Source organism: Limanda limanda, chromosome 17, assembly GCF_963576545.1.
Source record: "Limanda limanda chromosome 17, fLimLim1.1, whole genome shotgun sequence".
NCBI classification, from domain to species: Eukaryota; Metazoa; Chordata; class Actinopteri; order Pleuronectiformes; family Pleuronectidae; genus Limanda; species Limanda limanda.
Window position 1 is genome coordinate 6,702,201 of NC_083652.1, and position 27,773 is coordinate 6,729,973.

General features: G+C 41.4%; 1 protein-coding gene across 4 annotated transcripts; it reads right to left on the reverse strand.

The window, feature by feature from the left end:
- Positions 1-6,084: 6,084 nt before the first annotated feature.
- med25 (mediator complex subunit 25) lies at positions 6,085-25,824 on the reverse strand. 4 transcript variants are annotated; one of them, XM_061090846.1, is made up of 20 exons: positions 25,714-25,824; positions 24,447-24,596; positions 24,307-24,352; positions 24,081-24,205; positions 23,897-23,995; positions 23,600-23,720; positions 23,264-23,420; positions 21,973-22,097; positions 21,748-21,823; positions 21,134-21,396; positions 19,686-19,781; positions 17,461-17,543; positions 17,308-17,365; positions 17,090-17,197; positions 16,299-16,475; positions 11,828-11,941; positions 11,540-11,611; positions 8,159-8,329; positions 7,926-8,046; positions 6,085-6,661 (listed from the first exon to the last, which is right to left on the reverse strand). In XM_061090846.1, the coding sequence occupies exons 2-20, from the start codon at positions 24,590-24,592 to the stop codon at positions 6,558-6,560; spliced, it is 2,262 nt and encodes a 753-aa protein (XP_060946829.1). In that variant the 5' UTR covers positions 24,593-24,596; positions 25,714-25,824; the 3' UTR covers positions 6,085-6,557. The 4 variants fall into 4 exon arrangements, with proteins under 4 accessions (XP_060946829.1, XP_060946828.1, XP_060946827.1 ...); XM_061090845.1 differs by having other exon boundaries at positions 11,828-11,938; positions 17,461-17,546; XM_061090844.1 differs by having other exon boundaries at positions 17,461-17,546.
- Between the last annotated feature and the right edge of the window lie 1,949 nt (positions 25,825-27,773).

Genomic DNA, 27,773 nt, shown 5'->3' on the forward strand with positions numbered 1-27,773 from the left:
CTGGTGGGTGTGCAGGGCCTCGCTCCATCAGGCCAGCCTTTAACTCACTGATTGAGTGGACACCACAGGCCGATAAATGAATAAAGATGGGAGCCACTGTGAGGATTAATGCGCCTCATATGAAGACAGAGAGCTTGCCATCCAGTATTTCTGTTCTGCTGCTCCACGGCTGAGGCTGCTCACGCCTCCCGTGCCTCAGCCTCAGCCTTGTGTTGCCCTGTGTGTTGTGCTGCGCTGGCATTCTGGTTGGAGAGACATGCGGCCGCTGTCTTTGCCCTGAGTTATGTTCAGGTCCCGGGCCCTCAGCGGCAGTCGCTGACCCTGGGGTGAAACCTCTGCCATCGCTGCCCTGGGAATGGCGTGGCGAGAGGAAGTGGGGCAGATCCGCCGCTGGGGTTGAGAACACACCGCCTGTCTTTCTCCTCCTCCTGCCCTTTCTGCGTCTTGTCCTTCCTCCTACCTCCTCCCTCCTCACACGCTATCTCAAGGCCGAACCCTCCACAGCCTCCGAGGCCCTCACTGAGCCCTGATCCGTATCTGATGGTGAAACAGCACGCCACCGGCTGCAGGGATCCCAACCTGTGTGATACCAAACTGAACATTTGGGCCGTCGTGACTAGCAAGCAAGGGTTGAATGCTCCAACGCGTATGCCTGTGTACACCCCCGAAACACAAAGTTTTCTCCCACAGCGAAAGGAGAAGCTCTTTTAAACACAGAGTTAACCAAGCTTGTATCTCCAGCACTAAAGCCAATACTTATCCCTTATCAGAAGCAGCCCTATCTGGCAACCGCATCCATTAGGGCCGGTAGTGACATTGATCTTCCCGCACCCGGGCCAAGTGGACCTCAACCACCAGGCCCCCTGAAGACAAATCCAATTTTCGGTGTTATGTGCTCCTCCTCCGCCCGCCACCTTCCTCCACCTCCTCATGGGCCGGCTGAACTCATCCACCACCAGGACCTTCACAACACATCCACCCTCCATGTGGCAAAGTTTAATAATCAGACTGTCTCTCCTGCTCCTCCATCGCTCGCTCCTGTCATCACCTCCTCCGGCAGGGCGTAAAACAAACTCTGCCCCCAGGCCTATAAACCCCATTATGCTGAGCAGCACTCCTGCCACCACCAGGCTGTGTAATCTTCATCTCTCGCCCACAGTCTCCCCTAACTGGCCTTTAAACTGGTCCTATGTCTTTCCCTCCTGGTGATGACAGGGACAGACAACAACCCAAATGCCACACGATCAACATGTAGGAGGAGCTTTTTTTTTAATTCAGGCCAATGTTGCTCTGACCCGAACCACTTTGCAGTAAAGAGCAGACCAGGCTACGATCATATGTTAAGATGTGTTCTACAATGTAACGACTTAGGTTTAAGTGCATTCAATGCTTTTAATTACATATTTAATTTACGTGTTATAAATCCATATGAGGCGTGTTAAAGGAAATCCCCGTACTCACATTATTTATTGAGGCGTTTAATATCTTATGGTTTACAGTTGAGAGATTTCCACCACTTTGCCCTATTTTGTAATACCCCAATAACACATCTTAAATTGGGTTTGTATACCAAAAAAATCTATAAAATAAATTTTTGTGAATTTATTTGTATTATTAGATATTATCAATGCTATTACACCGTCATCCATAATTTAATTCACCTTAAAGTAGCTCCATCATTTCCATCGTGCGTTTCTCCGTGAGATAGATCTGGTTTGCCTTCCTGTAAAGAGGGCAGCAACATCAACATTCTACATACTACGTGTGTAGGTGGAAATATTTTATATATGTTGAACAGAGCTTGATTTCTTAGATCTTCCTTCACAAGTAGCTGCCAGAGCATGTTACATTCAGCTCCAGGCTGCAGGTGTACGTGGAGCAAGCACTAGCTGTGGAAACGGACAGTTACAGCAGCAGAGCCAGCGCTGTTGCATTGCATTTTGGTTTGAAGAGATGAAGCCACCAGGATCTGGAGGTAAAGTAGGTCACTGTGGGGAATTCAGAAGTTAGATAAAAGAAAATAAAAAAGATCTACCCAACAATCTAACAGTCAAATGCAGCGAAAATAGTCCCCATTCAAACCCAGAGTGCATTTAAGTTTATTGCATCACCTATTTTCTCATATTACACAGTTCACCAATCAGATGTTGAGACCTGGGTGATTTAGTTTACTGTGTTAAATCATGTCTCTCAGGATCTGTAAAAATTCATATTAAGTATTTGATGCATTAAGATGAGAATGAATTTTAAAGTAACCTTCTGAAAAATGATCTCTAGTTAATGAAAATCTCGGGTATCCTGAGACTGTGGGCTGGAAGGTTCGATTCAATGAAGTGCAGGATCCTTCAGTGAGTCTAAACAGTTGTGGCACACGTCAGTGTCCATAGAGAGCTGCAGCAATGTCTGATGTTCTTCAGAAAAATCTAAAAAAGTTGTTTTGCCCTAACGTTGCCTCAGTAGAAAACTGAGGTTTGATATAGTTTGTGTGTGTGTTATTCGTCTTAGAATTAGGAAATTCTGCTGCCAAAACAGAGGAAAAGCAGCACCTGCAGCACAATAAGATTTAACTGAAATCTAAACATTCTCATGACTCTAACTTGAACACAAATATTCTTACAGTACAAGTCTCATATTACTTGATAAAGCCCACCACCCACAGAGAACATGCCATGGCTCTCTCTCCGGGTGTACAAAGCCCAGATGGCTTTTATGACTCCTTCTAACAGCCCCACCTCTCCACATTCCCACAGTAGCCCTCTACATGACGTCCCGGGGGGGCGAGATCTTCAAAACCACACAGCTTGTGTAGACGGCAGCTTCTGTAAGAAGGTCCACTCGGTTTCAGTCTCTCAAGGCTCTGCCAAGAAGGGCAGAAACATTTCTCAACAAGTAGGAAACCCCCCTCAGTTCCAGGCGTTCCCAGTTCACCCTCACAGGTCTGCCAGTTCGACTTGATCAACAGGTGCTGAGCAGATGTCAGGTCTGCGGCTTTGTTAATGTGAATGGCCGAAACACGTTGACGCGGAGCAGATAGCTCTTCTATACAGATCTCTGGCTAAAGGTGATGGTTCCTTTGGATGGTGCCTTTGGTGTGTCTTTAGAGATCCTTCTTCGTTGTTCTTGGCCTTAAGAGCGATCCAGTGTTGCACCCAGTGAGATGTCCCTTCAGAAACAACTGTTGTATTTGGTGAACGGCTTCCTCCGATATGAACCTGCACAGTCTTTATCTCAGTGGACAGACGCAGCTTTTACATTGTTGAAAAAGCTGAAAACAGCAGAGGATGAATCTTTCAACAGCATTCCTGTTGCCACCACAGAGTCCCACAGAAAATGTTTGATTGTCCCGTTGGAGTGAGTTGGACAGTGAAGGACTTTGACTATAACAGGGTTTGGTTCACATGTTAAAGGAAAACACTAATGTATGGTTTTACCTGTTGTAATTGTATTTTAACTCATTTATTTCTTACCATTTGTACTTTTTATTCTTATTGAGTGTTGCATTTTCTAAATGACTATTTCTTCACCCTTTCTGTTGTTTTTTTCATCTGTTGTATTGACCGATGAAATCCACTTTAATGTGTCTGCTGCAAAAATAAATCAATGGCACATCCATATTTCTACAAGCAGCGCCGTTTGGAAGTCAGCTGCTGTTAGAAGAGAATCTGAACTCGTGAACAGTTCTGTGTTATCTATCTCCATTTCATTTAACATAATGTTATCTTCATTTGCACAATAACATTGCACTGTGCACAAGAGGCAAGATGGAACATAATATCAATCATTTGGTGCACTGAGTTCTTAGTTGGGATTTTAAGGACAGATGCTGACAGATTAAAGGGAAAACTCACAAGTGCTTCCACACAAGGCACAAGAGGTCACTGTAGGGCTGCAGAGATTGATGAGTTGATTATTTTCTTGATTATTAAATGTATTCATCAAGGGAGGAACACCTATGTCTAGTCAAAGCTTAACATCTTTAAATGTTTAGATTAGTCAGACCAAGTAAAACTCCAAATGTAATTTGAAGTGTAATCAAAAGATGTTGGCGAGTTAAGCTTAAAAAAGGTTATACAATATTTTTTGTTTCTCAAAATACAGTGGCTTCAGTGAGGTTGACGTTTAATAGATTCGTAAAATTAATTTAATTAAGTGTAATTGAGGCCAGACTAATGCTCAATGATTGAAACGTTATTTAAAGGGCCAATATTGTGTAAAATACTTTATCTGGGCTTTTACAATCTAAAATGACTTGAAGGGGATCAGTAGGGACCCTCAAGGTATGAAAACCGTCACTACAGAGACTTTTTCACTCAGTCTATTCTAAAAAATGTGTTATCGAAACTGTCCTGCTAAAACTTGAACAAACATGAGGATGGTGTAACTTACCGTTCACTAACATCCTGTTTAAACTGACTGTGAATGTGGCTGCCTGGTATCCAAACATAACGTGACTTTCAGCTGTGTTTACCAGAGTGAATGCGCCAGAATGAGACCGGTGATAGGCCTGGTCGCATGTCACTCAAAGGTCAGTCAGCCAATCAGAGGAGGGAGGGACTCAAGAGACAGGTGAGAACAGCCTCTTCTGTCTGCAGCTCCAGAGAGAAGCAGGAGAGAGGACATGGAAATACACATTGCAGCAGTTTTTTATGACTTTAAACCACTGATATATCAATACCTCAAATTAAGTCCCAGAAAGGTTTAAAATATGGGGCCTTTAAGTCTACAACACAACAAAGGGAATGTATTCTGAAGCCACTGTAACTAAATGACTGTGTGGCAAAATGTGCATGTACAAGATTTGAATAATTTTCTGTGGAGCACAATGAGGGAGTGGAAGAATATTTAGGAAGAATGGTGTTACATGTCCGTGGCGGTTCTTTAATGGAACCACAGGTCAGATCATTACAGTTAACATGATGACCGATGACACTATTTGACATGGTGGAGAAATGGAGCCCGAATTTCTTTTGAGGGACATATTCACTATACAAAAGAAAACATCAAGCTGATAAAGAAAAAGGAATAACATAATAATGATTTTCTTTTAAGTGTGATCTGTATTGAGTTTTTAAACTCGCATGGTGGATGCTTGCCAAATAACCGTGATGAATCAAGGCCAGTTAGCCTCCATTATACTCATCATGTGAACTTGTGAACATTTTCACCGTTAATAAAAGAAAGACTGAAAAACTTATGAGCTCAGACAGACGCTAATGGTGTGATAGTGAGATGGAGGCAGATAGATTGACGGCGGGAGAGGGAGAGACAGAGAGAGAGAGAGAGAGAGAGAAAGATAAAGTGAAGCTAAGCCGGGCTTCGAGGGCCAGCCAGTGATTAAGGGATGGGGGGGGGGGGATGAACACCAGCCACTGAGGGACTAGTGTCTATCTGTGTGAGTCAATGTGAACGCAGGGCTGAGGAAAAGCTCGGAAACAAGAACCCACTGTCACGGTATCTTAGCAACCGTCTCTGTCTCCCAGGTGACAGGGACTGACATCACTTCCTGTTGGTGAGAGTATGTATACACAGTGTCCAAGTGTGTGTGTGGGGGGGGGAAATAAGGGAGGAAAAAAAAAGACCCGGCACAAACTGATACGTGTCATGAACGTACGTGTGAAGCTGTGCAAAGTTCACGGGCTCCTCTCTCTCTCTCTCGCTCGCCCGCGCAGTCGGCAGCACCCGAGTCACCACACCACGACGGGATGGCGTTTGTTGGCGTGCAGGGTTTGACTTGCATGCGTGTGGCGTGTGCAATGCGAAGGCGCGTTTTCGAAAAAAGCAGACTGCGGGCATGTATGTGGAGTCTGTGCCATGTGCGCATGCGGTCACTGACAGCATGTTATGCCAAAGGAAACATGGCCAACTGATGCCATCTGGTAGGACTACTTGGCACAAGGGGACTCTGTGGTTCCGCGACATATTGTAGTAGTTAAAATTAACACTGTGACACGATTTGGCAGAAAAAGACACTGTACCATCTCTTACTGTGTCTAAATCAGTCTCTCTCTCACCTTAAGGGTCCACGCAGCATTCAAAACATCATGTGCATGTGCATCAACAGCAAAACGTCCTCACAATCATACATGACTTCTTCAGAGATCTACGCTCCTTAGTTTTATTCAACCCTCAGAAAACAACTTCATGAATAATAAACAGAGCAAAAAACAGAAAAATTTAAATTTCAATAAAAAAAAACTAATACTACTTTTCAGATTTCCTTGACAAAATGTAGAAATCTTGAGATAGTAGATTTTCTTCTGAAGCATAACACAGTTCCTGGTTTCCACTGGTCTGGCTCCATCCAGTGTGTAACGTGGAGGATTTAGAGTCCCGTCGGTTTGACCATTTACAAGAAAAACTAATGCTCGCATTGTCTGCCCCCTAATTAACTTCAGATGCTCAGTCTCTTGAAAAAAAACGAAGAAACTACTCATGATCTGTTCCTTAATTATGTTGAACAGTTGTAGCAATAAAGCAACGGAGTGGATGTATGTGTCAAAACTGGCAAATGGCTGCAGAGTGTTCGCTAAAAAAAACCCAGAGTCCACCGCGTTGGGTCAGATAAGGTCCATGAGGATTTCATCTTCCATGGCGCTTGAGACTATGGGCATCCCGGGCTGCGGTACGGCTCCTCTCTGCCCCCCCGACATTAGCACGGGACCTGCAGGTGGATTTGAGAGGGGGGTAAAGAAAAGAAAAGGAATTTACGATTTCAGGAAATCAAGTAAAGTAAATGAACAAAGAGACTTCAAGCATGATCGTCCACCTGATGAAAGCTCCATTCTGTTTAATTCTGTTTCTGTGATGTCCTGCTTTTTAAGGATTATGTGCTTTTTTAATGTTGTCTTTAATTACACATGAAAAGTACAATGTCTTCTGTGGATTAAATCATGTCTGTAGTTAAAAATAATATTTCCCATCTTTATACAAACTTAGCTGTTTTACATTTGCTTTTTGGTTAAACTCAATGCAGCCATCAGTAACCATTCATTCAAGCTGTTTTCAGACATCCAATGAAGTCCACATATGTTCCTGAAATTTCCTGAGTCAGCCCCCAACTGATACAGGTCAACACCGAGAAGTAGTTTACAATCGTGACAGGGATTTGAAAAGCTTACATGATAAGATAATAAACAGACTCAGGCTTTGAAAATCCAGGACATCAACAATGAATTTAACATATTTGTGTATTATTTAGTCGGAAAGCCAACCAGGAGAACTAACAATGAGCGAATATGGACAAGAACTACACACGTGATGTTAAATAAGATAGGTTCTCACTATTATATCTTCAAATAAACTTCATGTATTTCAGTCAAAAGATGCCACATGGAAAAACTGGGTGAAAAAGGTTTGAGGAGATCAAATGTGAAGAACCTGTCGAACCACATAGGACGACCAGTGACTGACACTGGGCCTGAGGAAACCAATCAGCACTGTCACTAGTTGTATCTCATCTTCAGTGCATCTTTGTTTGTCTGAGTGGGATCATGGTGCCGAAAAAAACACATTTCTATCTCAAAATCAATATCTAAATAGACCTTAAGTTCTGCAAACTTTTTCAATCAATGAGAAGAAAAATGATTGAATGGAACATCCAACTCAAGCAAGTCTCTGTGGGATGATATGTGTTACAGATACAGTGTGAAATTAGAAAATAAAATTGGTAAATTAAATAAACAGTACTTTGCTAAGGACAATATATTAGAGTAATCTTTATATGAAAGCAGTGTAGGTAATAAGATATAAAAAGAGCTTTTCTACATGTAACTTTGGGTGACTGATACATGACTTATCTCATATGTGTTTATATCCTTTTAGATATCAACCTTATGACCTTTCATTGAGGAACTTTCCAGTCCTACGTGTGAACTTGAATCACATGTTGGAGAACTCTTTCAAAGGGTATGGGGGTGCGTGCTAACCTGCCAGGGGTTGTCTCCATTGGCCCTGCATTTGAGCCCCCCCTCCTGGTGCAGAGTGGACCAACTGCTGCCCTAAACCCTGGTGGGACATTATGCCCGGCATGTGAGACACGCCGCCCTGCTGGGAGGACACAGAGACAGCAGAGCAACGTTAGCTGTGCTGAAACTCTTCTGGAACAGTCGTTAACAGTATGAGAGATTCACTAATAAAAAGCCGCCTGCTGCATTCTTACTGGCTGCTGTTGGCTGAGGAGAAGACTGCGAAGCTGTGGATTGGCTCCTGGGTTCGAGAGCCGCAGTATGGGGCCTTGGGGCGGGGCTTGTCCGCCCTGTGCCCCCTGGTTGGATGGAACACCACCGACCGGCGGCTGCTGGTTAGCTGGTCCGGTTGCTCTCATCGCCATCTGAAGAAAGCCACACAGTTTAACCAGACACAAGATACGGTCACATTACATTTGCTCTCAGTTAAATTACAGAACACGCAACCCAGACACTAACCAGTGTGTTCACAGACTATCGTGTGATCATTTAGTAAATATGCCAGTGAAACTTAATGAAATTATAGCTCCTACATTTCCAAGAACAGCACAAAAGTGCCTCTAATGTCAGACTTGACCTGTGAATTCACAAAACCCAGCTTGAACATCACATCAGAACAGGAAATACATGCTTGTGTTTGAGCTTCAAATGAAAAGAAGAGGCGATGGAGCAAATATCAGATGGTCGGAAATGTAACAAGACTGCAGCTATCAGCTAAAATCAGGTGATACAAGAATACACAGTGAATGAGTTGTTTAAAAAATCTACAGATTTTGGCTATATGTGATCAGCTTTTACACATTTGAATGTTCTGTGTCAACCACAAAAATACTAACAAGTCGCTGGATTCAGCTGGGAATGATGATCAGGATACTACTGGCATGTTATTAACAAATCTTTCCAGGTTTATATTCACCACCTTAAGGATGTAATTAATGTGTTACACAACCTTTGTGTACAAACAGGTCAGATGTCGTGACCGGGTCGGTCTATCCGGTTGGTTTTGTGTTGCCTGTCACCTCATGCTCACCAACAAACACTTACTCTTCAATAACACAAACTCCTGCATGCATGTTATTAATTAATATATTTGGTTCAGCGACATGCTACAAGCAGAGCATTCGAGTCGACACATGCTAATAGGAAATTAGCTGTACACCAGCATGATGTTGAACAGAGGGTTTATCAATCAGCCGCAACATTAATGCAGGTAAAAGCTTTTAATGTTATGGTTGATCGGTGTATTTTTGACTCAGACAATGAAGTCATGTTATATAACTACAGAATATGTTGTGAAGCACAATACTGATGGTTTACAATACAGTGGTCTGCTACAACTATAAAGACAGTTACCGGTTTTAATGCTGTGACAGACTTTGATTGTAGATGGAACAAAAAAAAAACACGTCCACAAACTTAAAGGTCCCATCGTATGAAAATTCCACTTTTGTAGTGCTTCTACACGTTAATTTGGGTATCTGGCATGTCTACCGTCCCAAAAACTGTGGCAAAACACAACTCCCGCGATCTGGTGTGGTTTCTCTATGTCAGGAAGTATGCGCTAGCGAGCGTCCAATGGGGTTATGGGCATTCTTTACGTCATTGGCAGTTTTACGTCAGCGCAGAGACCCCCATCAACACTCGACCCACCAATCGATGGAACCACAATAGATTTAAGAACCACCCACTTAATTGACCGTCCATCGGTTTGCGCCGCGATTGCATTCTTGCAAGCCTTGTAAACATTTGGATAAGCTATCTAGCAGCATGAAACGAATTCGACCACCGAGAGCCACCGCGTAGCCCATAGCCCGTAGCCTGGAGCCCGGGAGGCGAGAGCCCGGAGCCGAGAGAGTGAGCTGTTGGTGTTTTTTCCAGGTAGGAGCTCGGAGCTGCTTCACTGTGTTGATGCTGTGGTTATGCTGCCTCAACTGGATGTAACTTTGTTGTTGTTAGCAGCAGCAGCTAACGCTGGCTTCTGTGTGTGTGCCGCTGTTAGCTCTTAGCTCTCGGAGTCTAGCTTGTGTGTGTGTATGTTTGTGGCGTCCCGGGCATGCAGCACGTTTACATAGAAAACAATGCACTCGGAGGCTAACCCGACTTGTAGCTTCTGTGTGTGTTTGTCTTTGTTAGAAACTAGCATTGGAACGTGTTCAAGGAACCTCCCCCGGTCTCCGGTTGCATTGTACCGGTGCCGGTGGGCTCGCTCAGCGCCAGGGTGGCGAAGCGGAGGAGGAGGAGGGGGGCAGAGAGCTGCACATTATAACTTTTGTGGCTCTTACAGATTTGCTCCACGCAGCCCGAGCTGCACGAACCGGTGCCGGTCACCAGCAGCTCGCTGCCGCCTCCGTTGCTCGCTTTAAAATAGACTCATACCCGGGGTTTTAAGTGCATTTCGCCGCAGAAGTTGCAGCAGTGTTAGCTTCCAAGGCTAGCCCCCACATCCCTTTGCTTGTGTGTGTCTGTGTCTATCTGTGTGTGTGCGTGTGTCTGTGTGTGCGTGTGTCTGTGTGTGTGTGTGTGTGTGTGTGTGTGCGAGCGCTCAGATACAATTATATACTGTATACACACATATCTAATGCATGTATTTAAATAAATGTACATCCTTATCAGAGGGTGTAGTAGTTTTAAAATTGTAGCTTCAATGAAGAAACACAACAAACAAATACAGAAATATGTGCAGGACAGTGACTTAAAATTATTTTAACAACCTTACATATGCTAAGGAGAGATTTAAGACGTGAAAGTGGGTGTGTGTGTGTGTGTGTGTGTGATTGACGGGGGGGGGCGGGGCGGTGAGAGAGGGGGGGGGGGGGGACTCAAAAGAGGTCAATCTTAAGAGGGCTGTTTTAGACAGGGTAAAAAGGCTGTTGTTTTAAATGATCCTTGTGGTATTTTGACCAAAAAATGTTACAGACATTTCATTAAGACCCCAAGGAACCATATCAACTGTGGTAAAATGGGCATACGAGGGGACCTTTAAGAAAAACTGGAACTGGTTAAGGGCTGGGCAATATGCCAAAAAATATGAAGGATAAATAAATATATCAGTTTCAATTTCAGTTATCATATCAAATTGATACGTATTAGACATATTTTTGCTCTTAATTGAAACTTGTGGTTTTAATCTTTTTACACACACCTGCACTTAAACAGTGAAATAAACATGTCACAACAATGTGACATGACACAATGTCTTAGCAATTTATCTCTATATTGAACTTTGTTATATTGCTATGGATACAATTAAATTGCAGTGATTTTTATTGTTTATTATTCATCATTATTATTGTTACCCAGCTCTAAACAGGTTTAATATGATTTTAAAAGCAGCTTACTAGGTATGTATGGTTATTTCGAGTTATATACTCTATTAGCATCATAGAGAAAAAAAGACAAATAGGACGGAAGGACTGTGATGTATCGATGAATCCATGTGGTTCAATAAAAGATGTCAATGCATAGTAGAAAAAACTGAAAACCTATCACAACTGAATTATGCATCAATACTTTAAAAGCCTTAAATCCTGAGTTTGTGACCACATTGTATGATAAGAGGCTCCTGAGGGGCTCACCATGTTGTTCTGCCTCTGCTGCTCCTCCATCATAGAAACCTGACTAACAGGAGGCATGCCCACCACCACAGACTGGTTCACAGGACGGATCAGAGAGAAGGAGGAATGGGGGGAGAGTGGTGGAAGTGTGGGGAAAAAAAGGGAGCACAGCGGAGGAGAGTGTTAATAGTAAGACATGCAGAAAACCAGCGAGCACCGGGGGTAGTAAAGGTGTCAACAATAGGCAGTGTGAGAGGGGGAACTGTAGGAGCACAGGCAGACATGCCAGAACAGAGTGGGCTCACATACCTGCTGCTGGACGTTGCCATGGGAGACAGGGATGGGACCAGAGGGCCTGTTGAGGAAGTTCTGGTTCGGTGGGACCTGACCAGGTTGCATTGGTCCACCTGCACCGCCCAGCTGCTGCATGGAAACAGAGAGAATGTTTAACAGGAGGATAGAAGTTTTTCAAACAGTGTCACATGGAAACATGCATTTTATCACCTTAATTTATAAACTCAGTAGTAGAGCCCAGCTGACTGATGGATGTGACAATATGAGCTTTTTACAGACAAATATGTATCTTTGTTTATGTTTGCCGATATGAACATTTTTATTCTACAGAATAATCAATGCAGAATAGATGTGCATTTATGTTTACATTTTATTCGTAAAGTGCATGGTTAAACTGTAAAATATCAATACTACATTCTTTGTTGTAAGGGTTTGATTATGACATTTTAGTTATCATTGCAAATTTGAATGTATCTATATCAGTATTGGAAGTTTTTTACTCTTGGTGAGTATCAGCATCCTAACCGGCCACGCTCTACTCAGTATGCATACTCTTCTCAAGTACTACTCTGCCTTACCTCACTCAACATAGATCTCTTTAAGATGCCCATTTCAAATAAGTCTTTATTTTCCTGCGTTCGGGGCTAAAAGTGATGGTGTCTCAGTACTTTGCTCAAGCACATCACATCAGTACTCGTAGAACAGGAGAGTAGAGCATAGTGACCTATGCGTTTTATAAACATTAAAATACACAGATTTGTAAAGTAGCAAAATTACTATTAAACTATTAAATCTGGAGAGAAAAAATCGAATGTATGAAGAACTTATAAAACAGAGCAGATCTTTTTTTTATACAGATGTACGAAGCTCGAGGTTTTTTTTTGAGGTGTGATGTGGCTCTGCACAGAGGTGAGAGATGATAATATATGAAGTGTACAAACAGGTGAATTAACACAGTCAGTTCCAGCTGCTAACAGTCAGCAGCTGGAATTGTCTTGTCTAACTGCATCAGAAATCATCCTTTTTTTTGGAGTCAGTTAAATCGACAGATACAGATATGATTCACATATTCATTTAGATTCAGTCAATTTACACATTCAGAGGATAACTTATTTCTGATGTTTTTTGAAAATATCTCAGGGAGAAAAATAGACACTCATAAGTCCGGAAGTATTTATTTATTTTTCAGCTTTCCATTCTCCAGTTGAGACAGGCCTGGTTATTTGAGAGTAAAAAAATGATGACCCTAACATCTAGGTGTGTGTGTGTGTCCTGTTGCAGCTTGCTTCATCAATCGTGTGTACTCAGACAATTCCAGAAAAACTTAGGAGTGCATGTATGAGTGGAAGGGCCCTGACGAATCCATGACTGAGCGCTCACAACTCTCATAGTTTTCGTCGCCAACGTACCTTCACAAAACGCTGTTCGAGGAATTGAATATGAAAGATACCTACATCATGTTTCTTTTGTGTTAATTTATTTTTGGGATAGAAACAAGAGCATTTGATTCTGTAACCAGTACTCAAATTAATATTACTTGAGGATTGTTTCCTTTGTCGCCAGAATACACAGCAGGGAGAATTATGGTGACCAATAATCCTTTCAACATAAGGAGCAGCATTAAGACTTGAAAAATCACAGCTCTCATTTAAAGAGCGCAGTCTTTTTTGTCAAAAAAAAACAAGTAAATTCTCCACATTTGCAGCATGTTTTGGATGTTGTCTGTGTTAACAACATTGAAAGTGTTGCTTTAAATCTGCATGTCCACTCCTTTTGTCGGTGGGCGTACAGACGGAAAGCAAAAATAACCGTAGAGGATGATGATGCACAAGTTGAGATTCTACTTTAAGCACCTCCCGCTGAGGCGTTTGCTATTTTGGATTTCACGGTTTTAAAACAAATTGATGATTTACCACTTCAGCTGTCTGTAGTGTAAAAAAATCTTATCAATCCACAGTGGAAGGAGAAAGGAGGCAACCTGTTGCTCTAACGCCCACCAACAAACACCTCAAAGTAGGTCCTTACAATCCAGATTTATATCTAAAACAAATATGTACGCACATTTTACTTGGACGGTGCTGGACTTAAAAAGGATTAAAGGAGATCTGAGAAGTGTGATGTCGTTAGCTGTGCTCTGCAGGTGCAAGGGTGGTTTGTGTGTTTTTCCACACAGAGGGGGAGACACAGAGGGAAAAGGGTTTTTCGCTCCTCCTCTGAACCACACATTTTTAACTACAGACTCAGAGAAAAAGGAGAATTATCGAAAAAGTCACACAGGGAACGTGCTAATGCATGGTGTGTTTTCTGACCGACAATAACATCTGCTTCTTTCTTCTCTTGTGCTGTTTGTGATTTATCTCCCGTCTTTAACCCAGTAACCTGTAACATCCTGGATCACGTTTTAAAGCCTACATCACTTTTCAGGGTGAAATTATTCAATTTATCCTTGCTGTGAACAGAACAAACTACAATCTCCTTCCTGAAGAATGCCACTCCAGGGCTTTGCACAGAGAAACCTTAACTACTGGTCCAAATTGAAATTTTAATTACGTTAAGATTGCTGTAGCGCTTCCCTATTAGCGATGCAGCACTGAATATGTGATGATACACAAGAGGTAGGAAAAAAAAATGTCTTCATTATAATTTTATGTCTACTGGCTTCTCTAAATGCACCGGTGCTCGTACACAAAGATTCAAGTTACATATAGGGCCGACGCGGTTTTACAATGAGGTAAAATTAGCAGGGTGAGTAAACAAATGCCATCACCACTGATGAGAGCAGACTGCGGCAAGAAACGTGATTTAACTCGTGTTAACCCAACAGAAAGCCTCATTCTTTTTTAAACAGAGGAATGCTTCTTCTCTGTGACTGGGTGCTGCATTGTCTCACATGAAGCTATGCAATAAGCTGGAGCGGAGCAGACGGCTAATCCAGAGGACACATTTTAAATTATCCCGTCTCCAGGGATGAAGATGAGCAGGGAAGGGAAAGTGAAGTTTCTCTGCCACGTGGACGAGGCAGCAGTTTGTAACCCGTGATGAACTCAGCGACAGGAACTGGTTCACCTGCTCCGTGGGGGCTGAAGGGACGGGCCTGGATTTGAGATTTCCTGTCCCTTAAGATGGGCCTAAACCGCTGCCACTCCATCACTTTGCTAAAAGCATCTCATGTACAATTCCATCTTGAGAGCCTGGCAAAGCAACATTTTTACTATATTTAAATGTATTTGAAACTGAATCTCAAAGTGCTTTTACCTTGTTGTTGATATACGATGTATTTTCTTAATTGTGTTACTGTAATGACATTACACTGAACTGGTATTTTGTAAAACAAGACAGGTCAAGAGGGCTGGGCTTGCAGTTAATATAGTTACTGATTAATCTGCTGATCATTTTTTGAAATGATGTTTGGTTTATGAATTTGTCCCAAAAAAGTATGTTAGGTGACAGCCATTTTTAGATGTGAACTTTTGCGGCTGCATCATTAACGCACCCCCCCACTCGCTGTGAATCCTCTGGAGAATCCCCTGCTGTGTTTACACATAGTGGCCCTCCACAGCATGTCAGGAGATTATCTGGACTCCAGTACATATCTGAAAGCAGCTTAATAAAGGTCCATGTCTTTTTTCTTTCAATCATTTTTTTTCTTTTAAATAAAACCTAAACTAATGCTGCTTTAGGATGATGATGTTATTATGTGTTGGCACATGGGGGTTTCTTAGAAAAGTGCTCCATTGTGTGAACAGCCTAAAAACAACAACAAAATAAATGTCCATTCAGGTCAACATCACCATCGCTTTGACTTTAAAAACACTTGAGGTAAGTTTCACTCTCAGTTAGCTACAAAACACTACTGAAGATAAATGTGGGAAGGGTTTAGCTGCTTTTGGCTTTAGCTTAAATTTAATTTCAACAATATTCACAGCAGTGCTGATCAACTCTAATCTGCCACAGTAATAGAATGGTTGTTAATGGTGACAATAGCTTTGCCCTTAAGCTGACATCTAAACACAGAAAAAGATACTTGTTAAATAAAAAATATTGTGGCTACGTCCATTTCTTAAGGGTGCAATATTTTAGCATTCAGCTCAGGTTAACATTTTTTAATCCAATGGATTATGTTATTAATTACACAAAAATGCACTGATGTATTGCATCTATACTCCATCACCTAAGCACAGGTAATGAGGTGAGAGTGCAACAGTCAGGTAATGTTGCAGCTAATGCTAATGCTAACCCCATTAGCCTCCACGAGAGTGAGAGAAGTTAGTGGCCGCTGTGAAGATACTGGGTTCACTAAATGAAATGTCAATAACAATGCACCTTAATGCCTTAAACATTGCACCTCAATTCCCTGGTGCTGCTCTATAATGCCTCCTCATTATCACTTCCCTTTGGTCTCCACACACCACATATTCTCCCCCGCACTGAAGCCTTCCTCTCTTCCCACCAGCCCGCTCCACTTTCTCCTCCCATCAACACTCACCGCTCTGTGCTGCTGGACCTGCTTGTGGTTGGTGATGACTTGCCGGATGCCGTTGACGAAACCGCCCTGGTCGTTGGGAATGAGGCCCATGAATATTCTCTTCTTGGATGAATAGAGCAGCATCAGCACCCGCACCTCACAGGGCGACGTAGTGTGGGGGAAGTGGACGCAGCCAGCCTGTCGGGGGGGGTTCACAGGGCAGATTAAGACCTTGACACCTTGGGACTCGTGCGTAATTATGTGATGGGGTCGAGCTTGGGGACATAACCTCCTCCTGAGCTCCCTTGCTCAATCAAACATATCGGTTTTATAAATTGAATGGAAATGGTATTAACTTAATTCATACAGTGCTTTCCCTAGGCCGTAAATCAAATTGAGGCAGAGCTCAGCTGGACTGAATACTAGTAATGCTATTCCTCAATGGTGTTACCTTATTAACAATGCACCGCACTGACAAAACCCCTATCATTATGCTAGCCTTCTGGAACTGAATCAGAACTAAACAATTAAAGCTTTTTTTGTGCCTGAACTGATGGCAAAGCATATTTCAAAATCCTATTATCTAGCCTGAATGTGACTGAACGTATGGCCTGGAACCCCCTCTAGAGTCTGGAACACAACACTGCAACACACGCTCATGTTCAGCCCTTCTACTGGACGGAGGTGGGAGCTGCACTCATTTGTCACTCATGGAAAATGTATTGAGGCACACTGAATGATGCATAAGATGAGGGACATGGAGAAAATGCACATTTGAGGTTCAGGAAGAGGACAAGTGATTAAAAACTTACGAAACCACTGGCCATAATGCGGTAGAGGCCTTTCAGCGACTCCAAGTCTTTGTTAGTGAAGAGAAACTGAACCATTCGGGAGTTTCTGAAGAGGTGACCTAAGGTTGTCTAGAAAGAGAGCAACCGGGAAAGGACTTAGTTATGCATCATTCATAAAGAAATCACTGCTGCAAATAAGAGACGGCACAGCACTTTCACAAACTGAAAACATTTCTCACCAGTAACTGCTGTGGAATCAGCTGCATAATAAGCTTCTGGGGCCACTGGTCTGTGTTTCTGTACGGAGACACAAAATGGAAAGCAATTTCAAAGTTTGTTTAAAAAAATATATTTTTATACAGATCAGGTTGAGTATTTCAGTGGCTACTCACAGATTTTCACCCTGGTTGACGTGTACTTGACACGGCAGAGAACGCGTTAGTTTGGTGGCTGAATCCATTGATGAGGCTTTAGGCTTCTGCAGGGAATTGATTCAGAGGGGAATGGGTGCGGAAGGAGATAAATTGAAAATTAGGAAGCGAGTCTGAAAACAAATACCTGGAGTAACATTTCTTTAAAAGTATCTCACAGGGATTTGAGACAAGAACAAAAGAAAGCTCTTTGAACTTATTAACTTCACAAAAATTATAGACACATTACTAAGATACTACTGTGCTCAGTAAAGACAAGGAAGTTATGGCATAAATACAAATATGGCTCAAATGTAAGTCACTCACTGCACAATTAAAACAAGTTTTAAAGAGAAAATCCTCGATCTGCCCTGTAATTTACACCTGCACCTTTGCCAAAACCTCCTACAAGGAACCTCTTTTTTGTTGATTTTGGCCCCTCTGTGGACAAAAGCGATGTTGTTTCCAATATCACCTGTCATAAAAACCTTGGACCAGACAGCTTGTGCATTTGTTTTGGAAAAAGTGAAAAAAAGACAAACATGGAGCACGTTCAGGACACACACCAAGACAAGACAACACTGCGACGATATAACATGACATGACATGACACCCAGGTGAACGCTCCCTCGGCAAAACACTTAGGTGAGACAGCGCTACAGCTTATGGTGCATTTGTGATGTCAAACATGGATCACCAGGGTAAACGGAAAAGCAAACTCAACTGGCAATGTGAAGGGATTTTATCTCCTTCTCTAGCTAGTTTACCCATGTTTAAAAAACATTTGAATACCCACTAATCTTGGTGTAATACAGCTATTAGTCGCTAATAATTTCAGTGGTGGTTAATCGCAGGATGCCTCCAAATTTTTTCACTGGGCCTAGAGGTAGTTTGAGAATATAGCAGATAATTATCATAAATGAGCTGCACTGTTCACCCTTCTGCCCCTGCGACCTCAATTAGGACAAGCAATTAAAATAAGGATGGATGGATGAACTTTTACAGACGTGCAGATAACCTGTTCTTAAGCAAAATGTCAAAAATCACAATAGAACACGTCTATGCAGCAATCCTACTGGGAATCATTCCATCACTCTTAATCTTCAGAGCATCAATAAAGGATCAATGATCAATCAATCACATATTAGTCAGACCTACTGTACGCCCTGTGCTGTCTATGCACTATGCTAGGATTTCCTGCGGACACATGGTTTACTCATTTAGAGGATGAACAGTGACTAAACACATCTCCCTTCAGTTATAAGTGGTTTAAAAAAAACACATTCTGAAACATTATCCCACATTTTGCACGGCAATATCTTTCCAGAATAAACAGATTGAAATTCAGCCAAAACATCATCATACTGATAACACTGTGAAGAGGAAACAGCTGATTATGAGCAGCGTTTCCTGCTCCTATTCTTCCCTCTCAGGCTATTTTGCGACTGTACATTTTAATTTGCAAGATTTAGAGTTTACTGAGGTTTTAACTCTTATTGCGGTCCATTTAACCGACTTAAATATTTTTTGACAAAGAAGATGAGAGGATGAGGGTGAAGTCGATAGAGGGGATTGATCCGAGTCTGTCCTACCCAACACAAACACTTAAAGGCCTTACGAGTGTCGCATAAAAGCCATTTAACATCCACTCTCCAAGATCAGCACAGCAACTGTAAACTAAATCAATTTGACCTTGAGCTAAACCAATAGAAATAGGATGGCATAATGATGTGCAATTAATCACAGTGCATAACAATCAATGACAAACGATTATTAAAGACATACCACAGCGGTGAGGATCACAGTATGTTGGCAGAGCAGTCGATACCAACTCAAGTTTTGATTTCAGCTTTCTACCACAGGCAGCTGGGACATCAGGCCAGGAAAGTTAATTAAAAATAAACAGTTTGACGTTTTGGGGAAATATTCACTTTACTGCCGAGAGTAGGATGAGAGGATCAATACCACTCTCTTATCTGTCTCTTAAATATAAATCTGGAGCCAGAAGCTTGTTAGCTTAGCTTAGCATTAAGACTGTAAAACTGTCTGAAGGTGACAAAGTCGGCCTGCCAGTGAAGCTAAAATCCAGTTCCCAAATAATTCCATTGGGAAATTCCATTCTTTGAAGGTATCAGACATTCTGTTGATGGGAGTCCTGTTTTCACTAAAAATTATCTATTTAAAAGATAGACTTTACTGAGTGTTACCTCTTGCCACTCCAGTACGCCAGTCCATGCAACAATCTTATTGGCTACTCCTTGCTGCTGTCCAATTGCATTGCTTTGAGGTCCTGACACACCAGGCTGTCAAATGAAATAGAGGAGGAGGTTACATGTTGTCAACAGGTGCAATTTAAGAACAGAACAGAACCTCTACCTGTCAAACACTTTTGTTGAAGCACATACTCACAAAATAAATTATATTTCTTATCAAGTTAATATAACAAAGCATGTCATTCTGTAGAGTGGATTAAAGTTGAACATCATTCAATATTAGGTTTGGCTCATTTTAGACTGTTGAATCAATATTAAAATAAAATTCATGTTCTTCTACTAGAAAGAAGATTCAATGAAGGAATTTGAAAACAGAAAGAAAACAATGACTGTACCCTCTGTGCTTTTCTAGTGAAAGTGGAACATGTTCTGGTTTTGATCTAATCGTAGTACTAACATTTAAAATTCATTTTGATATCAGACTTCAGACAAGTGTGTTCGTCTGCAAATTCCGCTCTCGGCTGCTGGTGATACAGCATCACAGATCAGTGAAGTCTTGGTTGTCTGACTCAAGACTTAAGCTGGGCCATTTCCATATGATTTAAGCATTAATATTGTTTACAAGGGGGTGAAAACAGCAAAGCAATTCTTCCAGTTTGGAGGAGCTTCCTTTAACCTAGAATTTGTATTTGTTTCTATTTTATATTCACAAAAAAACTGCACACCACACTAGAGGAAAAGCAACACTGAAAAAGCACCTTATTCCAACTTTAAACTGTAACTAAAGCACAACTCTTAATCTAGGTCAATGTAATTGTTTCTTCTGTACATTAAAACAAAGATTAGATTATTTCCAAGCACAATTCCAATGTAAGACACAGGGGACAGAATCTACAGTCCTCGTTCTGTGCAGGTTCAGTTGAAGGTAGCATCCGGTTTTAGCAGTCTGAGCTAATCAAATCAAGCCAGTTTCTTCCAAGTTACTGAGTCTTTTGTACAACTTCCTGCAATGCGTTACGATCCCTCAACTACTGCTCCACAAGGAAACACAGAGAGGAAGCACAGAGGGAATCTGGCACAAAGCAAGACTCCTGTAGAAATGTATGCTCTTCATTTGTCTAGCTCTACTGTACTTGGACACTTGAATAGATTAGGGGATTGCTTTAAGGCCAGTATAGACAGGAAGAAGGATTACAGCAACCAATCACCGATAGGGGTATGTGACAATTATTCTAAGAGAAACTTTAAAAGTGTTAGCTCTAGGTTCTGCTTTTTGTTATGTTTTGGATATATATAAATTTAGGTTCAGGAGTTCAAGTGATAAAACAACATGTGACAATGGCTATAAATTGAGTTAGGTGGTGTTAAGCTTCTGCTCTGGAGGTTTTAACAAATGGTATAATTTCATTAGTTTAATAATATTGATTCTTGTCAGAACTTACCATGTTGGCCTGCACTGAAGGCGCTGTGGGCTGATTCGCTGAGGGCTGCTGCTGAGGTGGCTGCTGTGGTTGCTGATTGGGTAGAGGCTGCCCTGGGGGTGGGACCGGCTGCTGCTGATTTGGAGGAACCTGTTGCTGTGGCATCATAGGCTGCGATGACGTAGTGACCGTCGATATGCTGGGCTGACTGAGCTTCACCCCAGGGACTGATGGGAGGTTTGGCTGACTGTTGAACGGGGGGCCTTGATTGACCATTCCTGGGACTGGAGGAGGAGAGAGAAAAGGGTTAGTCAGATCATACACCATATTTTAAAAAATGAACATTATTGATGGTACGAGACAATAAAGCTCTGATGCCCCAAAACAATCAATTGCGTCAATTTTTTTCTGTCATTCTGGGCAACAAGTGAATAATCTTAATATGCAGAATTAGTACATTGTCACTATTTTGAGAAAACTATTGTCCAGTAAAAGAGACCATACTGTGAAAAACAAAAACTAAAAAGTCAAAACTAAAGTCCCACTAAAAGTATGTGAACACAGAGGAAAGGAAACTAAAATGTTGGCGAACATGAATTGTTCACAGATGCCCACAGAGTCCACTGGTAACTCACAGCGACTCTTCTGGACGTTGGCTGCCTCCACAGCCATCTGTGCAGCCACCTGAGCTGCACTCATGGCAGCCGAATTCTGTCAGCAAGCAGATGAAAGGGAAAACAAAGAAGGGTGAAACTTTTGGGGAAGGAACTTAAACACCACAGTCTGAAACTGAGCCAAAAGCAAGAGGCAGGAATTAAGTCTCCAGTCAGCCTTGCGCTGTATGGCTTCTTGCCCATTACCTGATAAGGGTGGGGTGTGTTTATGGGTGGAGGGGGCTGTGAGGGTCCAACGAGAGGCTGAGAGACAGGTAGCGGCTGCGGAGGGAGGACAGGTTTGAGCGGTCCGGGTCCTCCACCTGAGGAAACTGGAGACAGTCAATAATAGATGCTTAGAACTTTCACACAGTTTGGCAAGGCAAACTTGAGAACATTTAGAATTCACAGTGTGAGAGACCAACAGTGCCTCGTTATTGGTAAAAAATAACACATAATTATCAGGGAATTCTCTATTCATCACTAAAAAGTGTAGGAGTAGCCAATGGGACGAGCTCAAAATGGTTTTATTTATAACAATGGAAACTAACACAAACTTAACACATTTTTTTATATCTCCTGCAGCAATTAACAGATGTAAAATTAGCAACTGGTGACGTAAAGCCATATATTTATGGGGATGTGATTAAAGGAAACTGGCAAGAACGAAACGCAAAACTAAATCAGAGTGGAAGTTGGAGGAGTTTGATGTTGATAGAGGAGGTATTATAAAGAAATGGGCAATTTAGAGCCTCAGTTGAAAAGCACAGACAAAAAAAAAGATGGACAGAATAAGATTCACAACATTAATGCCGGGTTTACAGTTGTCATTTTTAGCCTGAAGAAGTAGAAAACAGCAGAGTACTGTGCTAAGAAAAATGGAAAACTATAAAACTCCATTATTCTGCGTAGTGCTAGAGAAAACAGTACACTAGGCTGAATCATCAATTTAAAAAATCGCTCTCTACCTAAGAAGTTGTCATCTATCTTTATACTGTACGTGAGTTAAGTTAAAACGTCATTCCCATATTTTTTGTTAATTGGCATTTCAGACTAAGTTACAAATAATAACCAAGTTAAGACACCATTGCATTGCTAAAGATAAGATAACAGTGAACTTACAAAGAATTAGGTCATGTGGTATGTGATGGTATACTGTGTGTACCTAATATGGTAAAGATCGGTTAAATCAGACAGAATTGCCCTCGTGTTGGGGGACGCTGTTGAGATATTTTGCCACTCAAATTTCTAATTACTCTAGAATAATTACATTTTCATCAGGCCAGAAGCACTTGCAAAGTTTGGTGAATTTTTGAGTATGTTCAAGCCATCAAAAATGCGATTCAAATTTACTGAATAATCAAATGAAAAGCAATAGGGCTATCAATGAATATATATTATTAAGAATGTCCTCACAGTCTAATGCAACCCTGTTCCTTTCAGAGGACATTTCAATTGAACAAACAGACTGATAGAGGTTTTAATCATTGTTTCTCACCAGGAAGTGAAATTCCTCTGACTAGGACCATGTGGAAAGGGTCCTGGCTGTAGTCTGGATGGGGTTCGACCACGCCACCTCCAGGAGACGCGCGCTCAAACAACGACCTGAGAGCCGGCAGCTTCCGAGGAGCCACCACTGAGAAGTGAATTCCTTTCTAAGAAAAGTAGGAAAATAAAAACACATTCAATGAAACAAAATAATGTTGTTCTTTAATAAGCTAACACAGCGAACAAAAAAAATATTCTGTTCTAAGAATATGTATAATAAAAAATAATGATGCAGTTAATTTTGCAATTAAAGTGCATGATGGAGAAAATATGACACAAAACTTACATCTCTAATGATTTTGACCAAGTTGTCTGCTGTGCAGCCGGTGTAGCTGACACTCTCCACAGCAGGGAGCAGATAAGGAGGAGAGTTACACAGCAGCACACACACCTTGTGGGTTTGACCTCTGGAAAAGGCAAAAAGAGAAAAGGCAAAATAGATGAGATTTTCCCCATGTACCTTCTGTTACAATGATAATAACTTTACTTTATTATGACCAAACAGGACAAACAATAGGCTGAGTGATGCATAGTTGTTGAAAGATAACTTTGTAAGGAGTGTGAAACAGAAAGACTGTCTTACATTTGCTCCCTCATCTTCTTAAAATCATCAAAGAGCTGCAGGGCCACAGAGAGGCCCTCTGCAATTAAACTACAACTTTCTGCTCCACCTCCCATGAACCTGTGTGGGGAAAAAAACAGATAATATTTAATATTTAACCATTTATAATGTCTGCTTTCAACGGCTTATAATAAAAGAGCATTACTGGATGCTGTCAATCCATGAGACAAACTCAAAGGCAGAGCTTGTTGGTGCGTGGCATTGGACGTATGACTCAGGAGCACAGTCCACTGTGTTGAACACCACGAGGCCATACTGTGTTCCTCCATACTGGAGCAGCAGAAAATCAGTTTATTAGTAACATTCAAAAAACACTTTTTTAAACTTCACATTAAATTATTTTTTATTATAAAAAGGACAAGAAAACTCACATCTCCACCAAAATCTGTTTCTGCTGGGGGCCCTCCATTGAAATATCTATAGTAAAGAAAAATCAGAAATAAATCAAAACATAAATAATACATGAATTAAAAGAGAATTCCTTTGAACAGGAGAGCCGCTGTGTCCTTACTCAATAGCTGGAAGAATGTAATTTTTCCTTAAAGATTCAAAGTAGGGTCCAAGGTTCGCTGTCCCTTCGATGACAAACACCACATCGGCCACCTGGTTGGTCCCAGGCTTAGCTGACGGCTCCATGAGTGTCGAACCTGCCACCATGGAACTGGGGAAAGAAGGAGCAGATTTGACAAGTTATGAGATGCCTCCCCGGAAAAATTCCTTCATCTGTTATGTTGATTATCGGCAAAGAAAAGGAACAACTGGGAGAGACGGGCAGCAGCATGAAATCCGACTACAGTGATCGATTGGGTCATTTGAACCACCATTGGATTTGTCCCTGGTCTCAATTAAGGGCAAAGCTTATTTTGATGAATACACTTTTAGCGGGGACCCAGTGATTTAAACTGGTAACATCTCCCTTGACATATCATAGAAAAATAATTCTCATGTCAATTTAAAGCTCTATTCCAGCTCCATATCTATCTTAACAGTGCACTATCCTGAATATAAAAGCATACGAGTGATTATAACATTTAAAGTTGAATCACAAAAAAAAGCAGTTCAACAAAATTGGTAACATTTTCCACCAGGTTGATTTGTAAAGTCATCAGAACATCCAGCAGGTCTTTGGTTTCAGACTGGTTGCTGGGAGATCATTGATCATCTCAAGTAGCATCACAGCATGGTCAGACCAGAGCACGTATTTGTTGATGGGCTGGGAATGATCACGTTTAAGCTACATATCAATATAATTTCGTTCAACACACGTACATAACTGTTTATAATAAAGTAATAAGCCTGGTGATTTAACATGGAACTACCCAACATGCTTTGCAATACTAGTTGAAAAATAGAGCGACTTCATCTTACTGGACATTTTATTCCTCTGATGGCTATACAACCAAAAGTATCACACGTGTAATCAAAGTTTGACTGTTGCAGTGTAACCGCTTCCGGTTCCTGAGAATGTGATCCTACTTAGTGTAATTTGTGGATTAGGTGTGTGCGTATTTGTTGTTCCCAAAAGTTAGTGAGCACTGGGGCTAGCATGCTAACAAGGTAGCGTCCACCCTAGCACCTAAGACAAAGCACTAATGTCCTTATGACTGATATTGTCTATCTATTCACGCGCACACACAATACAATAAGAACACTGCGCGACCACAACAGGGTTTTGACGATGGTTTGAGGATAAACGTCCGGGTACGATTTGAACTAACTGAGCTAAAGCAGCCTGAGCTAGCCAGCTAGCATCCGGCTGCTACATGCTGTGCACTGACCTGATGGTGAGCGGCCGCTTATGTAGACTCGGGCTCAGAAAACACACACAAATAAGGAAAAGCAGAGCTTGAATCGACAGTAGACCGAAGCGGAACAGCTAGCATCAGCCATTTGTTGTATTTATGACGGAAGTGACACAACGACACGCCCACAAAATATGACGTTGGGGTCATCTTGTCCGTCTATTGTGCAGATATGACGCACCGGGGCGGAGTGCTGCCACCTACTGGTTAAAGTCTGCAATCAAGATGGATGCAAAACAAAAAGACTGATTCACAGATGTTTGTTAAATGCTGCTCATCACAAGATTATAACAATAATAACATACATTGTGTTGTTTGATTATTTAAATGTTGATTTCACTGATTTGCTGTCTTGCTTATTGTGAGGCACTTTGCAACCATGTTTAATATTATTCTACAATTATTTTTACATCTAGAAATACAAAATGTTACTAGGTTTTATTGATTGGGATTAACAGAGTTCCTACCTTGGAAAATCTGTGTAAAATCATGATGCAAACTATCATTGTGAAAACTTGTTTTGGTCATTGGGCCAAATTCATTTTACTGAAGACCACAGACATCCAGTATCCTCTTTTATTGGTCGGCAGCATCCACTACATTTAAAGCATCTCTGTGTCATGGTTGTGATAATGCCACATTATCGTCATTTTCAAGTTTATTTATTTGCACTTTTAAATACCAAGGCAAACCAAAAGGCTTGTCATGATACTTAAAATTTATTACATTGAGGTTTGCAAAATGTAAAGGAAAAATAATTCTTGAAAACATAATAAAATAAAAATGATACACAGGGATATAAAAAAAAAATACTGCTCAGAGACAGTGCAGTATATATGAATAATGGTTACAGATGTAAAAATATGGCAGTGGCCAAAAGAATAGCTTTGAAATCTGCTCGGAGGTTGTTGGAGATATTTGGTGCATAAAAGCCTATGTGGGGCTTTTTGCCTCTGGGCATTAAACACAACTGTCTCAGAAGAAATGACATCTGGACGGTTCACAAAATAGGACATTTTGTTTTGGCCCCAAACCATCCAACAGTAAGGTTTTGTTGTTAAAGTATTTTATGAAAAGAGAGAAAATGCATAGAAGTCTGAGAATTGGTAGGATGTGTTCCACTTTCTTGAATAAGCTCATTGTCAGTGACTTTTTGCAAAGACCTCCAACGACACAATGAGCAGCCAAGCATGTTGGAAATTTAAATTTTGTATGCTTTTTCAAGGGATCATATCTACAATCTCTTTGAATATAATTTGGCCAGAAAATTAACTCAGTTAAACTGTAAACTGTAATGCGCAGCCCTTCTGTATTTGAGGGGGCTATTTATTCATGTGCATCCAGCGAAGTTGAATTGATTTCAAGTCTATTTGCTTTTTTTCTTTTCAAACAAATGCCCTTAGCTGTAGATGCTGACATTGAATGAAGCTCGGAAGCGCCAGGTCATCACTCATACAGTATTATCTTGGATTAAACCTTGAAACCTCACTCTTTGTAAGTGCTCCTCCGGTGGCATTAGTCATTACAAAGGTCATCTGTTATCTTATCTGCTTCAAATCCATCTAATGGCCATTCTGAGGCAGACAGGGCAGAGGGCCAACAGATGACTTTCGACAAGGGTAAAACTGGAAATCTGTGCAAGACATTCAAAATCCTTAATGACTGTGAAAAGACTGCATTGCATTAACCACTGACTTTTAAATGATTGCAATGACAGAGACATGATATTCAATTCAGTTTTGCTCTGCTGACCAAGTGTAGATCATGTACGGATGTGTGGTTATATAATAATCTAACTGATGCTGGTGTGATGCTCGGCCTGGATGGGAGAGAGAAACCTGACATGATGCTGGCATTACGTGAACAGCAGCAGAATAGATGCTGCTTCAGGACCTGCTGGATACCCAGCCCCTGCTCGAGATTGACCTTGAGTATGTTTCTTGCATAGAAAGCAGGGCGATGAGGGAAATATGCACCATTCAAAGACTAAAATATTCTGGACAAAACAAGTATAAAACTACGGGTGTCGGCTTAAG

Coding starts and splice junctions, on each gene's coding strand:
- med25 (XM_061090844.1), bottom strand. CDS start 24,592: ATGGTGGCAGGTTCGACACTCATGGAGCCGTCAGCTAAGCCTGGGACC. Junction 22,098..23,263: donor CAGAGGAATTTCACTTCCTG/GTGAGAAACAAT, acceptor GACTGTCTCCAG/TTTCCTCAGGTGGAGGACCC. Junction 16,476..17,089: donor GCATTATGGCCAGTGGTTTC/GTAAGTTTTTAA, acceptor CCCCCCCGACAG/GCTGGCTGCGTCCACTTCCC.